Source organism: Podarcis gaigeae (assembly GCF_964106915.1).
Source record: "Podarcis gaigeae genome assembly, chromosome: W".
Classification (NCBI taxonomy): Eukaryota; Metazoa; Chordata; class Lepidosauria; order Squamata; family Lacertidae; genus Podarcis; species Podarcis gaigeae.
The window spans coordinates 801,349-814,989 of NC_139695.1; the positions used below are offsets into that span (position 1 = coordinate 801,349).

Genomic DNA, 13,641 nt, shown 5'->3' on the forward strand with positions numbered 1-13,641 from the left:
ATTCAGATTAAAAAAAATAGGTTTCGGAAAAGAAGAATCCAAATTACAAATTATATTATTAAAGAACAATAAGAAATTATTATCTAAAATGTAAGATCTATTACTTAAATGGGACCTGAAAGATGAGCAAGTAAAAGATGTTATGGTAAAATGGGCCCAGGACATCAGCCACACAATGCAGATGGAGCAGTGGGAAAAACTTTGGAGACCAGACATCAGATTTACCGCCTGTTACACCATTAAGGAAAATCTGGTAAAAATGTTATATAGGTGGTATATGACACCCTCTAAATTAGTCAAGGTATATAAACTAAAATCCAACCTGTGTTGGAAATGTAATAAAATTGAGGGGACAATGTTCCATGTATGGTGGGCATGTGAGAAAGTTAAGAACTTCTGGGGATGTATCCATGAAGAATTAAAGAAAAAAAGTTCGAAATTTCTAGAGAGAAGAAACTGGAGGCGTTCTGTGATGGGATGATGAGCTGCTTGTGCGTAAAAGCGTAGTCCCTCAGAGTTTGCCCAGATTAGCAAAGCTCTGTCTATAGCGGAGCCCCTTAAGCATGGCTCCCTCAGTCGCTGGCAGAATCCGACAGTGGGCGTTTGCGGAATCTCTTCCAACATAAAAGCTCCTTAACGGAAACGCGTCTTCTGGACTCTCGGCGCGACAGTTTTCGGCGAGGGGTGGGTGTCCCTATAGGAGGTCCTGAAACCTCCTCACTGTTTTCGCTAGAAGTGTCCCTGAGCCATCCCTCCGACTCACTTTCCCTCGGAGCTCCTTCTCTCCCCCTGCTGGTTCCCTCCTCTGCTGCTAGGTCTCTCCTAGCCTCCATGAGCCCTTCCACCACCTGCCCTTCCGATGGCAGTTCCCTGACACGTTCCTATTGGGTATTTTAGGAAATGACATCCCATAGGATAAGAAAAGGGTGTTTTTATATGCCACAGTCACAGCCAGATTGCTACCTGCTAGAAATTGGAAAGGAGACATCATTCCCACTAAAGAAGATTGGATAATTAAATTATGTGAATTTATAAGATTGGCCAAATTAACGGCAGCCATAAGAAATCAGTCCAACCAAAATCTAAGGAAGGAATGGCAATGTTTTGAGGACTATATGAAAAAACACTGCTCTAAGAATAATATATTGCTATGCGTAGAATAAGTATGTAAAGATGAATCAAACTAAGGTAAAATTAATAATGGATATATATTGGATAATACAAGACACAATGTTAAACTACTTATAATATAAAGGATGTCAAGTTGTGGTGGAGGGAAGCTACACGGGTGAAAGTTTTAGTATTTCTTTATTTTTGTGTATATGGGTTTTGTTTTGTTTTTTCATTTTGAATAAATAAAAAAGTTTTTTTAAAAAAGAAACTAGCTGTCAGCCATCATATACTATACCATAACGTTTCCACATTAAGTAAGTTACTTGGCGTACAAGTTCTGTGAAAGGAATGATTTTACCTTAAAAGAGTGGACACTCAGACTGTTTTTAATTTGCTTGTATCACTGCCCCCAATGATTATTAGTTACTTACCCTCCGTTGGTTTCTTCATGGCCTTCATTATGCACGGCATGAAGTCAATCTGCTTGTCTGGGCCAAACAACAACAAATCCATGGCTTGTTCTTCCAGCACCATCAACAACATACAGATACCTACAACAATGAAAATGAGAAAGTTCAGAAGCTATCACTGGGTGTTGGCTTAACTCCCGATCTTAATCCACAACCAAAACAAAACCTACTTTTGTAATTGCACCTGCTAGCATGCCACTCAAACTTTTAATCTCTGGAGCCCTCTAGAGTTTGGGAATACAACTCCCATCATCCCTGGCAGCAGACCATACTGACTAGGGCTGATGGGAGTTGGGAGTCCAACAACATCTGGAGGGCATCATGTTAGCTTCCCCTGTTTTTCATTACACATTTCTTTGAACAGGTTGCACAAACATAGTTGAGATGGTGTAATTTTTAAAAATGATATATGCAACAGTTAAATGCCACAAAAAAATGTCTGATACAGGTAAAGGAAGGAAAGTTTTCATTCTACAAGGAACAGGAGAAAAGGAGCCTCAGGGCGCAAGCCTGCAGCCCTCTAAATTCTATTAGACTACAATTCCCATCAGCCCCAACTGGCAAGCTAATAGTCCAAGATTATGAGAAACATATTCCAGCAACATCTAAGACCACAGGTTAGTAAGCTTTTAGCTATATGGACCAATGGTCAAATTCAGTGTAAGGTAGTTTTCCGTGTGTGTGTGTGTGTGTGTGTGTGCACGCATGCACTGGAGGGGAAGACACACAGACTGAGTGTGGGGTGGTTGTACCCATGCTCACCCCATGCCCATTTTGGGGGCACACACAGTGCTGGCATGAAGCCCTCAGAGGTTTTGTTATGAGCCAATGTTGCCCATGCGCCAAAAGACAAAAAGGTTTAGCCATCTCTGCTGTACTACAATGCTACCACTCTCTATAGAATGGTTCATGCCTAACATCTCAGCTTGCTTCTACTCACCTAGCCAGTAGTTTTTGTAACTGGTGGTATCATACAGATGGCGAGGCAACAAGATAAGATTCCCCTTCTCAACTATTGCAAGGTTATAAGTATCAGAGTTTTCAAAGTGGTCCAGCTCTATGACTCTGAACAAGCACGTCAACACTTCCTGGATGTTGTAATAGTCGTCCCTGTCCACCTTCCCCAGGCTCCTGGCTTTCAGGGTGGCCCACTGGCGAATCTGTGGGTTTGGAGGGACACTAGGAATTACTACAGTAAGGAATCACAACAGTAATTGTTAAGGCAAATTGGGGCAGGAAGCAAGTTGGCATGAAAAGCAACTATTATAAAGCGTAAGATAAAGGTTCAAATTCCAAACCAGACAGCCTAGATATCTATTTCTAGAAATGCTTATTTGAAGGTTGTGAACTTCCTAGCCTCCTCACTTCCCAACCACCCTAGACACTGAGGGACAAGAGACCACCTTTTAACAACAACCTTTTAAAAAAAAGATTCTGGGCAGAATTACTAAAAATAGAACTGTGTTAATGACAATGTAGAACAGTTTGGATGTTACTTTGGGTTGTATCCTGTGTCAGTCCTATGCAGAGCAGGCCCACTGAAATTGATGAGCGCTGTCAAGGATGCGTATGGTTGCTCACGAGTAAACAGCCAGGACTCCGACCTGCCTTTTTATAGGTTTTATTTGGTGCAAACTATGTACAGTGCAGAAGTCCAAAGTTCATGTCTGCCTCAGTCAGTAGCAGATTCCAAGAGTGGGTTCTTCCGCCCCCCCCCCCATCATAAGAACCTGGACACCCCCAATCTCCTCCTCTTTTCCTTATGTTTGATTCCCTTGCGAAAACTAGGCGACGGAAGCTGCATGTCTGTTTCCCTATCGTTCCTACCTCCCTCCCCCCTTTTGATGGCAGTCCCCTGACAGGCACGATCAACTTAGGTTTGTTAACTTCAATGGGTGTACTCTTAAGTATAAGTTAGTTCTCAATCAATCTCCTTTATTGGCATAGTAAGAGTATGTCGTATACATGGATTGGAAAACAACACAGGTAACAAAACATAGTAGGAGGCACTTTAGGATAAAACTGTCCAGACGTTGTGAGATACAAAGGTGGCTCTTAGGACCTAAAGGTAAAGGTAAAGGTACCCCTGCCCGTACGGGCCAGTCTTGACAGACTCTGGGGTTGTGCGCCCATCTCACTTAAGAGGCCAGGGGCCAGCGCTGTCCGCAGACACTTCCGGGTCACGTCGCCAGCGTGACATCGCTGCTCTGGCGCGCCAGAGCTGCACACGGAAACGCCGTTTACCTTCCCGCTGGTAAGCGGTCCCTATTTATCTACTTGCACCCGGAGGTGCTTTCGAACTGCTAGGTTGGCAGGCACTGGGACCGAGCAGCGGGAGCGCACCCCGCCGCAGGGATTCGAACCACCGACCTTTCGATCGGCAAGTCCTAGGCGCTGAGGCTTTAACCCACAGCGCCACCTGCGTCCCCTCTTAGGACCTATGGTGACGTAATTTCATGGCGTCACTCCAAAATCTTGCCGCATTCTCCAAGTCATTCCTACAGTTATTCAACAGATAGGTCACCCTGGAAGACCCCCTCCTTCAATAAGGGGGTCAAATACTAATCATTTATTTTGCATAAACTGGGCAATGAAATAAAACGTATGTGATAGATACAGCCTGTTTTGTGCCACAAGGGCAGTAAAAAGGTAAAGGTAAAGGTACCCCTGCCCGTACGGGCCAGTCTTGACAGACTCTGGGGTTGTGCGCCCATCTCACTCAAGAGGCCAGGGGCCAGCGCTGTCCAGAGACACTTCCGGGTCACGTGGCCAGTGTGACATCGCTGCTCTGGCGAGCCAGAGCCGCACACGGAAACGCCGTTTACCTTCCCGCTGGTAAGCGGTCCCTATTTATCTACTTGCACCCAGAGGTGCTTTCGAACTGCTAGGTTGGCAGGCGCTGGGACCGAGCAGCGGGAGCGCACCCCGCCGCAGGGATTCGAACCGCCGATCGGATCGGCAAGTCCTAGGCGCTGAGGCTTTAACCCACAGCGCCACCTGCGTCCCTCACAAGGGCAGTACCTTTCAGAATAAGGGATTTTCAAGAATCTAACATCTTACTAGATGGCAAGATGTGAAATCTTGAGAGGGAAATAGCTCTGCTTAGGTGGGGAGCATAAAGGTAATGTAAATATGGAGGGCCCTGGCCAAATGAGGGTAGAATTCCCAACCCCAACGGGGAACAGGTTTTATTGGCTGTACTGCTAAGGGCTTGGAATTCAATCTCTAGGATTCTGCACTTGATTGTCTGGAATGCTTCCAATTATGGGAGCATAAGCAGTGACTTGAATGATAGGCCACATGTTCTGATTTTGCTTTCAATGCAAGCCAACCATTTGGAGTGGTGGGATTCCACCAGCATATGGAAAGTTAAAGAAGATGGGTCAGACTTCTTTATACGCAAACTCGGCCAAGAGGAGCAAGGCCACCCAGTCATCCTGCTGGTAACTGACGTAACAACACAGGTACTGCTGCAGTGTGTTGTTGGTTCTCTCTGCCTCTCTGTTGGTCTCCGGATGATGAGCTGAAGAGAGGCACAGTTCCATGTCCAGAAGTTGCATGACCTTCTTACAGAACTGGGAGGTGAATTGGGTTCCTCTTTCAGACACAATTCGCTGTGGCAGAATGTGCAGCTTGAAGACATGATCTACGAAGAACTGGGCTGTCTCTTAGGCTGTTGGAAGCCCCTTGCAAGATACAAAATGTGCCATCTTGGTAAACAGGTCCACCACCACCAGATCACAGTCTGCTGTCACGAGGACGGCAGTTCAGTAATGAAGTCCATGGCTATGGTCTCCCAGGGCCCCTGGGATGTAGGCAGGGTTGCAGTAGCCCCATCAGGGCTTCTTGTGGCCACTTGGCACACTGACAGGTTTTGCAGGCGTGAACCTACTCCTTGACGTCCTCAGGCACCCACGGCCACCAAAACTGCCGCATCTGAGATTGTCAGCTTGCATCAAGGTGCAAGCGGCAGGACACTGGGTCCCAGAGCACGACACGGCTGGCACTCTCCGATGTCATTCTCATAGCCGGAAATATCTGTTCAATAAAATGATTGGAATTGGACAATAAACAGACATAGCCTGGACCGAAGAAGACTAAAGAAAAATCTGCAGAACTGTACAGTTCCTGGTGTTTAAGAGATTCTTCAAGGAGATTTTCATCATGGCGTGTGGATTACGGAGGTGTTTGGTGTGTCTTTTTTCTCTTCTTAACATCTACAGTTGGTTTTCAATGCCAAGCCTCATTAAGAAACTTTTTTTAAAAAAGAAAGAATACAGATGGACTTCTATTTATAATTAAGTATTCAATTGCACAGCTTTACTTAGACTTGAAAGACTTGATAAAGATGAAAGAAGAAACAAGACAGCGCTTGTTAATATGACGCAGAACGGAAAAATGAGAATTCCCCCCTTTTTGAGAGAAGCGGGAGATATTTGCTGGCTGACTTTGTAATGACTGGAGATAACAATTTGGGAAGACATATAGTACAGCTGTTTGCAGAAGTTTTTCATTATGAGCGAGAAAGATGGCTGATGGATGTCTAGCAGCCCCCCTTCTAGGGCCCGGAGAGGGGGATTGTGTGGTCTCTGAGAGGCTGATCAATCGCCAAATGACTTATATCTGTGGAATACAGCTCATTTACATTGCATTATTGCAAACAGTATGCTTAACAATTTACAGTAATAACATAACAATGTGGAAACTACTATCTTATTAAATCTCAAACGAAAAGCTTGGACAACAGCCCGGATTGGAAGATTGGAATGAAGTCAGGGAAAGCTGTGCTAGCAAATAGACAGTTGAAAAAATATATGTTGTTGTTGTTTAGTCGTTTAGTCGTGTCCAACTCTTCGTGACCCCATGGACCAGAGCACGCCAGGCACTCCTGTCTTCCACTGCCTCCCGCAGCTTGGTCAGACTCATGCTGGTAGCTTCGAGAACACTGTCCAACCATCTCGTCCTCTGTTGTCCCCTTCTCCTTGTGCCCTCCATCTTTCCCAACATCAGGGTCTTTTCCAGGTAGTCTTCTCTTCTCATGAGGTGGCCAAAGTACTGGAGCCTCAGCTTCACAATCTGTCCTTCCAGTGAGCACTCAGGGCTAATTTCCTTAAGAATGGATGCGTTTTATCTTCTTGGAGTCCATGGGACTCTCAAGAGTCTCCTCCAACACCATAATTCAAAAGCATCAATTCTTCGACGACCAGCCTTCTTGATGGTCCAGCTCTCACTTCCATACATCACTACTGGGAAAACCATGGCTTTAACTATACGGACCTTTGTTGGCAAGGTAATGTCTCTGCTTTTTAAGATACTGTCTAGGTTTGCCATCGCCTTTCTCCCAAGGAGCAGGCGTCTTTTAATTTTGTGACTGCTGTCACCATCTGCAGTGATCATGGAGCCCAAGAAAGTAAAATCTCTCACTGCCTCCATTTCTTCCCCTTCTATTTGCCAGGAGGTGATGGGCCCAGTGGCCCAGGGAGACAATATACAGCCTTGTCGTACTCCTTTCCCAATTTTGAACCAATCAGTTGTTCCATATCCAGTTCTAACTGTAGTTTCTTGTCCCACATAGAGATTTCTCAGGAGACAGATGAGGTGATCAGGCACTCCCATTTCTTTAAGAACTTGCCATAGTTTGCTGTGGTCGACACAGTCAAAGGCTTTTGCATAGTCAATGAAGCAGAAGTAGATGTCTTTCTGGAACTCTCTTAGCTTTCTCCATAATCCAGAGCATGTTTGCAATTTGGTCTCTGGTTCCTCTGCCCCTTCGAAATCCAGCTTGCACTTCTGGGAGTTCTCGGTCCACATACTGCTTAAGCCTGCCTTGTAGAATTTTAAGCATAACCTTGCTAGTGTAATTTTAAGCATAACCTTGCTGAGTGCAATTGTGCGGTAGTTGGAGCATTCTTAGGCACTGCCCTTCTTTGGGATTGGGCTGTAGACTGATCTTCTCCAATCCTCTGGTCACTGATGAGTTTTCCAAACTTGCTGGCATATTGAGTGTAGCACCTTAACAGCATCATCGTTTAAAATTTTAAATAGTTCAGCTGGAATATCATCACTTCCACTGCCCTTGTTATTAGCAGTGCTTTCTAAGGCCCATTTCACTCCACTCTCCAGGATGTCTGGCTCAAGGTCAGCAACCACACTACCTGGGGTGTACGAGACATCCAAATCTTTCTGGTATAATTCCTCTGTGTATTCTTGACACCTCTTCTTGATGTCTTCTGCTTCTCTTAGGTCCTTTCCATTTTTGTCTTTTATTATGGTAATCTTTGTACAAAATGTTCCTTTCATATCTCCAATTTTCTTGAACAGATCTCTGGTTCAAGAAAATTGAACCATTCTGTTGTTTTCCTCTATTTCTTTGCATTGCTCATTTAAGAAGGCCTTCTTGTCTCTCCTTGCTATTTTTTGGAAATCTGCATTCAATTTCCTATATCTTTCACTATCTCCCTCGTATTTTGCTGGCCTTCTCTCCCCCGCTATTTGTAAGGCCTCGTTGAACAGCCACTTTGCTTTCTTGCATTTCCTTTTCATTGGGATGGTTTTAGTTGCTGCCTCCTGTATAATGTTACGAGCCTCCATCCATAGTTCTTCAGGCACTCTGTCCACCAAATCTAAATCCTTAAACCTGTTCCTCACTTCCACTGTGTATTCATAAGGGATTTGACTTAGATTGTATCTTACCGGCCCAGTGGTTTTTCCTACTTTCTTCAGTTTAAGCTTGAATTTTGCTGTAAGAAGCTGATGATCTGAGCCACAGTCAGCTCCAGGTCTTGTTTTTGCTGACTGTATAGAGCTTCTCCATCTTTGGCTGCAGAGAATATAATCAATCTGATTTCGATGCTGCCCATCTGGTGATGTCCATGTGTAGAGTCGTCTCTTGTGTTGTTGGAAAAGAGTGTTTGTGATGACCAGCTTGTTCTCTTGACAGAACTCTATTAGCCTTTGCCCTGCTTCGTTTTGATCTCCAAGGCCAAACTTGCCAGTTGTTCCTTTTATCTCTTGATTCCCTACTTTAGCATTCCAATCCCCTATAATGAGAAGAACATCCTTCTTTGGTGTCACTTCTATAAGGTCTTGTAAGTCTTCATAGAATTGCTCAATTTCAGTTTCTTCAGCACAAGTAGTTGGTGCATAAACTTGGATTACTGTGATGTTAAAAGGTCTGCCTTGGATTCGTATCAAGATCATTCTATCATTTTTAAGATTGCATCCCAGTACAGCTTTCGCCACTCTTTTGTTGACTATGAGGGCCACTCCATTTCTTTTATGGGATTCTTGCCCACAGTAGTAGATATGATGGTCATCCGAACTGAATTCGCCCATTCCCGTCCATTTTAGTTCACTGATGCCCAGGATGTCAATATTTATTCTTGCCATCTCATTTTTGACCATATCCAACTTACCCAGGTTCATGGTTCTTATGTTCCAGGTTCCTATGCAATATTTTTCTTTGGAAAAGAAAGCATTGGACTTTCCTTTCACTTCCAGGCATATCCGCAACTGAGCGTCCTTTCGGCTTTGGCCCAGCTGCTTCATCAGCTCTGAATCTACTTGTACTTGTCCTCCGCTCTTCCTCAGTAGCATGTTGGACGCCTTCCGACCTGAGGGGCTCATCTTCCAGCATCATAACTTTTATGTGCCTGTTGTCTTTGTCCATGAAGTTTTCTTGGCAGGGATACTGGAGTAGCTTGCCAGTTCCTGCTCCAGGTGGATCACGTTTGGTCAAACCTCTCCACTATGACCTGTCCATCTTGGGTGGCCTTGCACAGCATAGCTCATAGCTTCTCTGAGTTATTCAAGCCCCTTCACCACGGCAAGGCAGTGATCCATGAAGGGGGAAAATATATATATATATATATATATATATATATATATATATATATATACACACACAAATAAAGCTGTATCTGACAGATGAAAGGATATATGATTTCTGACATGACTGAGAATCGCAGAGCCAGGGACAGAGAACTTTAAAGCGTTAAGATCAGAAGGCAGAAAATATGGAAACAATGAGAAGAAGCAGGAACAAAGATTTGGAGATATGCTTCAAATGTCCAGACTATGGAGAGCCCGGGAAAATTAATAATTTTTAAAAATTCTAGTTTATTATTTTTAATTGGATTATGATCCAGATATGTTGATTGGCTGTTTTTATTGGAAAACCAATAAAAATGATTTTTAAAAAACCAAAACCTGCCGCATCAAGTGATACAAGGTTTTATGCTGTCCGAAGCGGCCCGCCAGCGAGCTGTCGTGGCACTGACGTAGAACTTGGCCATCCTTCTCTGAAAAAAGCTCCATCCTGGTGCTTCACTCCCTCGGCGCAGCCAAATTGTCTTTGGCGAAGGCGTTGGCCGCCGTCTGTTGCTGGAAATCAGAGGACCCCCCTCCCCAAAACTCTCCAGCTCTGATGCTTCCTTGCTAGTTCCCTCCGTGGATTGCTCTTCCATGTCCCACCAGTCTGAACCAGGCTCAAAATCCTCTTCTTCCCCAGTGTCACTCTCTGGTCCCTCCTGGTTAACTGGCTGCCACCACTACTTATCTAGCCAGTTCCTGACATTGGCTCAGTGTGGGCACAGACTCTGACAGGGCTACGTCTCCTGCTCTGCAAGACAGTTGGGTTCCAGCCCCTTTCCCTCTCTCCTTCAGAGCTTGAGAGGGTAGAGCAGAGAAAAGGGCAAAGCAATTTAGAGCTGAGTCACAGAAGGCTTTTCCTTTTGCAGGAAGCGTGTTCTAACAGGCCCATCTATCTACTCCAGTATGGAGGACTTGACCTGGCATGTGTAACCTGACTTGGTTGGATGAAGCAGATGGGCCTGTCCTTGCCGCTGCTTGTCCACCAGGTTTCTCTTACCCACAGCAACCCAGGTCATATGGGTGGGGAGGGGGGGGGTTGCAGTGATTTTTAGGAAGTCATTAGCGTACACCGGGCGTCCTATTGGGAAGACCCAGTTTACTGAGTGCATGTTCTGGAAGTTGGGAAATAGGGGCAGTACAGGATTCCTTATGGTGTACCGACCTCCCCGCGGCACCAAGGATTCCCTGCCCAAGCTGCTTCAAGCTGCTGAAGGACCAGGGGCACAGCCTGGGAGTCATTTTGGACTCACAGCTGTCCATGGAGGTGCAGGTCATTTCTGTGTCCAGGGCAGCTGTCTACCAGCTCCATCTGGTATGAAGGCTGAGACCCTACCTGCCCGTGGACTGTCTTGCAAGAGTGATGCATGCTCTAGTTATCTCCTGCTTGGACTACTGCAATATGCTCTATGTGGGGCTACCTTTGAAGGTGACTCGGAAACTACAACAAATTCAGAATGCAGCAGCTAGACTGGTGACTGGGAGTGGCCGCCGAGACCAAATAACACTGGTCCTGAAAGACCTACATTGGCTCCCAGAATGTTCCTGAGCACAATTCGAAGAGTTGTTGCTGACCTTTAAAGCCCTAAACGGCCTTGGTCCAGTATACCTGAAGGAGCGTCTCCACCCCCATCTTTCAGCCCGGACACTGAGGTCCAGCGCCGAGGGCCTTCTGGCGGTTCCCTCCTTGCGAGAAGTGAGGTTACAGGGAACCAGGCAGAGGGCCTTCTCAGTGGTGGTGCCCACCCTGTGGAATGCCCTCCCATCAAATGTCAAGGAAATAAACAACTATCTGACTTTTAGAAGACATCTGAAGGCACCCCTGTTTAGGGAAGTTTTTAATGTTTGATGTTTTATCGTGTTTTCAATATTCTGTTGGAACCCGTCCCGAGTGGCTGGGGAAACCCAGCCAGATGGGCGGGGTATAAGTAATAATAATAATAATAATAATAATAATAATAATAATAATTTGTTGTTGTTATAACCTCTTCTCAGAGTGTCCAGCCAGATGCCCCAGTGGGAAACCCACAAGCAGGACCCAAGCACAAGAGCATCCACGTTCCTGTGGTTTCCAGCAACTGGCAATCAGAAGCATTATTGCTTCAGACTATGAAGGCACACATGTTGAAAACCTCTGATTTAGGGGACTAGCCTAGTCCCCCATGTCCATTGACCACATGCCACTGTGTGGGAGCAAATTCCATAGTTTAACTGTGCACTGTGTCAAGGAGGATCTATTTCATCTGTCATCTGTTTAGGACAGCTTAATCCTACGTAGGAAAACTGAAAAGGAAGAAAAGAATAACTGGAAAAAGGGAATTAAAGCAGCTCACCACTTCATTAGGATGTACCATGAGCAGGTAGATCCCAGGGTGTTTCCCAGCCACCTGGTAGGAGCAGTTGATTTCCTCCATTTTACAAAGAGCCTCCACACACAGCTCACCTAACAATTTAAAAAAGAGAACGCCAAATGTTAGGGCTGTTGGAACCACCATAATATGAAGGCAAATGATCCCTGCATAAGATGAAAGTCATCCTCAAAGAATCATAGAACAGGAACAGTCACTATGCAGATGGTTTTATCCTATAAAGCATCTTAAGGGAGATACCTGCCTCGCCTTTTCATGAAGTTCAGAAAGGAGTGTGTTTAGCTTAGCTTTGTTTTGTTTGCAAAATGAATCACATGGTCAGGCATTTGGGGAAGGGGGCTTTCTTTGTTTTGATCCACTACCTTTTTATTATTAGTGTTTTGTCCCCAAAACAGCAGATCTGGTCTGTGTGAATACAAGATGTCTTCTGTTAATCCTGGTGTCCTCTATTAATCCTGCCAATTAATTGTTTTTGAAAGATGCTGCCCCCCGCCCTTCTCACACACAGAACTAAATGCATATTTTATGATGGCACATGTCGCCTACAATTGTTAGAACTGGTTGTGGGATTTTTAAAAAGTCATCATTTTTTTTCAACACTTCTTATACCCCTGTATTGTAGACCAACCTTGCTACCCCTTAGATTACAAATGGAGGAAGAGGAAGCAGAGACTGTCAGAATCGCTATAACTGAGTTACTTTCCTCTAGACAAATGGTGAAACTCCAAATGGTGACCTGCTTAGGGAAGCTATTCCTGTCTGTTTAAATAGGCAGGACTTGGTTTGCCCAATACAGTGGTACCTCGGGTTACAGAAGCTTCAGGTTACAGACGCTTCAGGTTACAGACTCCGCTAACCCAGAAATAGTACCCAGCTCTACTGATACTGAGCTCTACCTCTCTTTTAAATCAGAACCAGTGAAGGTCCTGTGTGAGTGCCTGGAGGCGGTTGGAGGATGGATGGCGGCTAACAGATTGAGGTTGAATCCTGACAAGGCAGAAGTACTGTTGGGGGGGGCGGGCGGGTGTGGGGGACTCCCTGGTCCTGAATGGGGTAACTGTGCCCCTGAAGGACCAGGGGGGCAGCCTGGGAGGCTGTCCATGGAGGCGCAGGTCAATTCCGTGTCCAGGGCGGCTGTCTGCCAGCTCCACCTGGTACGCAGGCTAAGACCCTACCTGCCCGCGGACTGTCTCGCCAGAGTGGTGCATGCTCTAGTTATCTCCCGCTTGGACTACTGCAATGCGCTCTACGTGGGGCTACCTTTGAAGGTGACCCGGAAACTGCAATTAATCCAGAATGCGGCAGCTAGACTGGTGACTGGGAGTGGCCACCGGGACCACATAACACCGGTCCTGAGAGATCTGCATTGGCTCCCAGTACGTTTCCGAGCACAATTCAAAGTGTTGGTGCTGACCTTTAAAGCCCTAAACGGCCTTGGTCCAGTATACCTGAAGGAGCGTCTCCACCCCCATCGTTCAGCCCGGACACTGATATCCAGCGCCGAGGGCCTTCTGGCGGTTCCCTCATTGTGAGAGGTGAGGTTACAGGGAACCAAATAGAGGGCCTTTTCGGTATTGGCGCCCGCCCTGTGGAATGCCCTCCCTTCAGATGTGAAGGAAATAAGCAGCTATCTTCTCTTTAAAAGACATCTGAAGGCAGCCCTGTTTAGGGAAGTTTTTAATATTTAATGTTGTATTGTTTTTAACACTTGATTGGAAGCCGCCCAGAGTGGCTGGGGAAACTCATCCAGATGGGCGGGGTATAAATAATAAGTTATTATTATTATATTATTAGTACCTCGGGTTAAGAACTTTACTTCA

General features: G+C 45.5%; 1 protein-coding gene across 3 annotated transcripts in view; it reads right to left on the reverse strand.

The window, feature by feature from the left end:
• Window positions 1-13,641, reverse strand: part of LOC310835928 (putative helicase senataxin) — a 427,391-nt gene that overhangs the window by 335,141 nt on the left and 78,609 nt on the right. For all 3 annotated transcript variants that reach the window (XM_083720870.1, XM_083720872.1, XM_083720871.1), the window contains exons 4-6: window positions 11,786-11,895; window positions 2,524-2,743; window positions 1,545-1,664 (exon numbers count right to left, since the gene is read on the reverse strand). In XM_083720870.1, coding sequence (XP_083576996.1) covers window positions 1,545-1,664; window positions 2,524-2,743; window positions 11,786-11,895 — 450 coding nt within the window. The remainder of the gene's footprint in view (window positions 1-1,544; window positions 1,665-2,523; window positions 2,744-11,785; window positions 11,896-13,641) is intronic.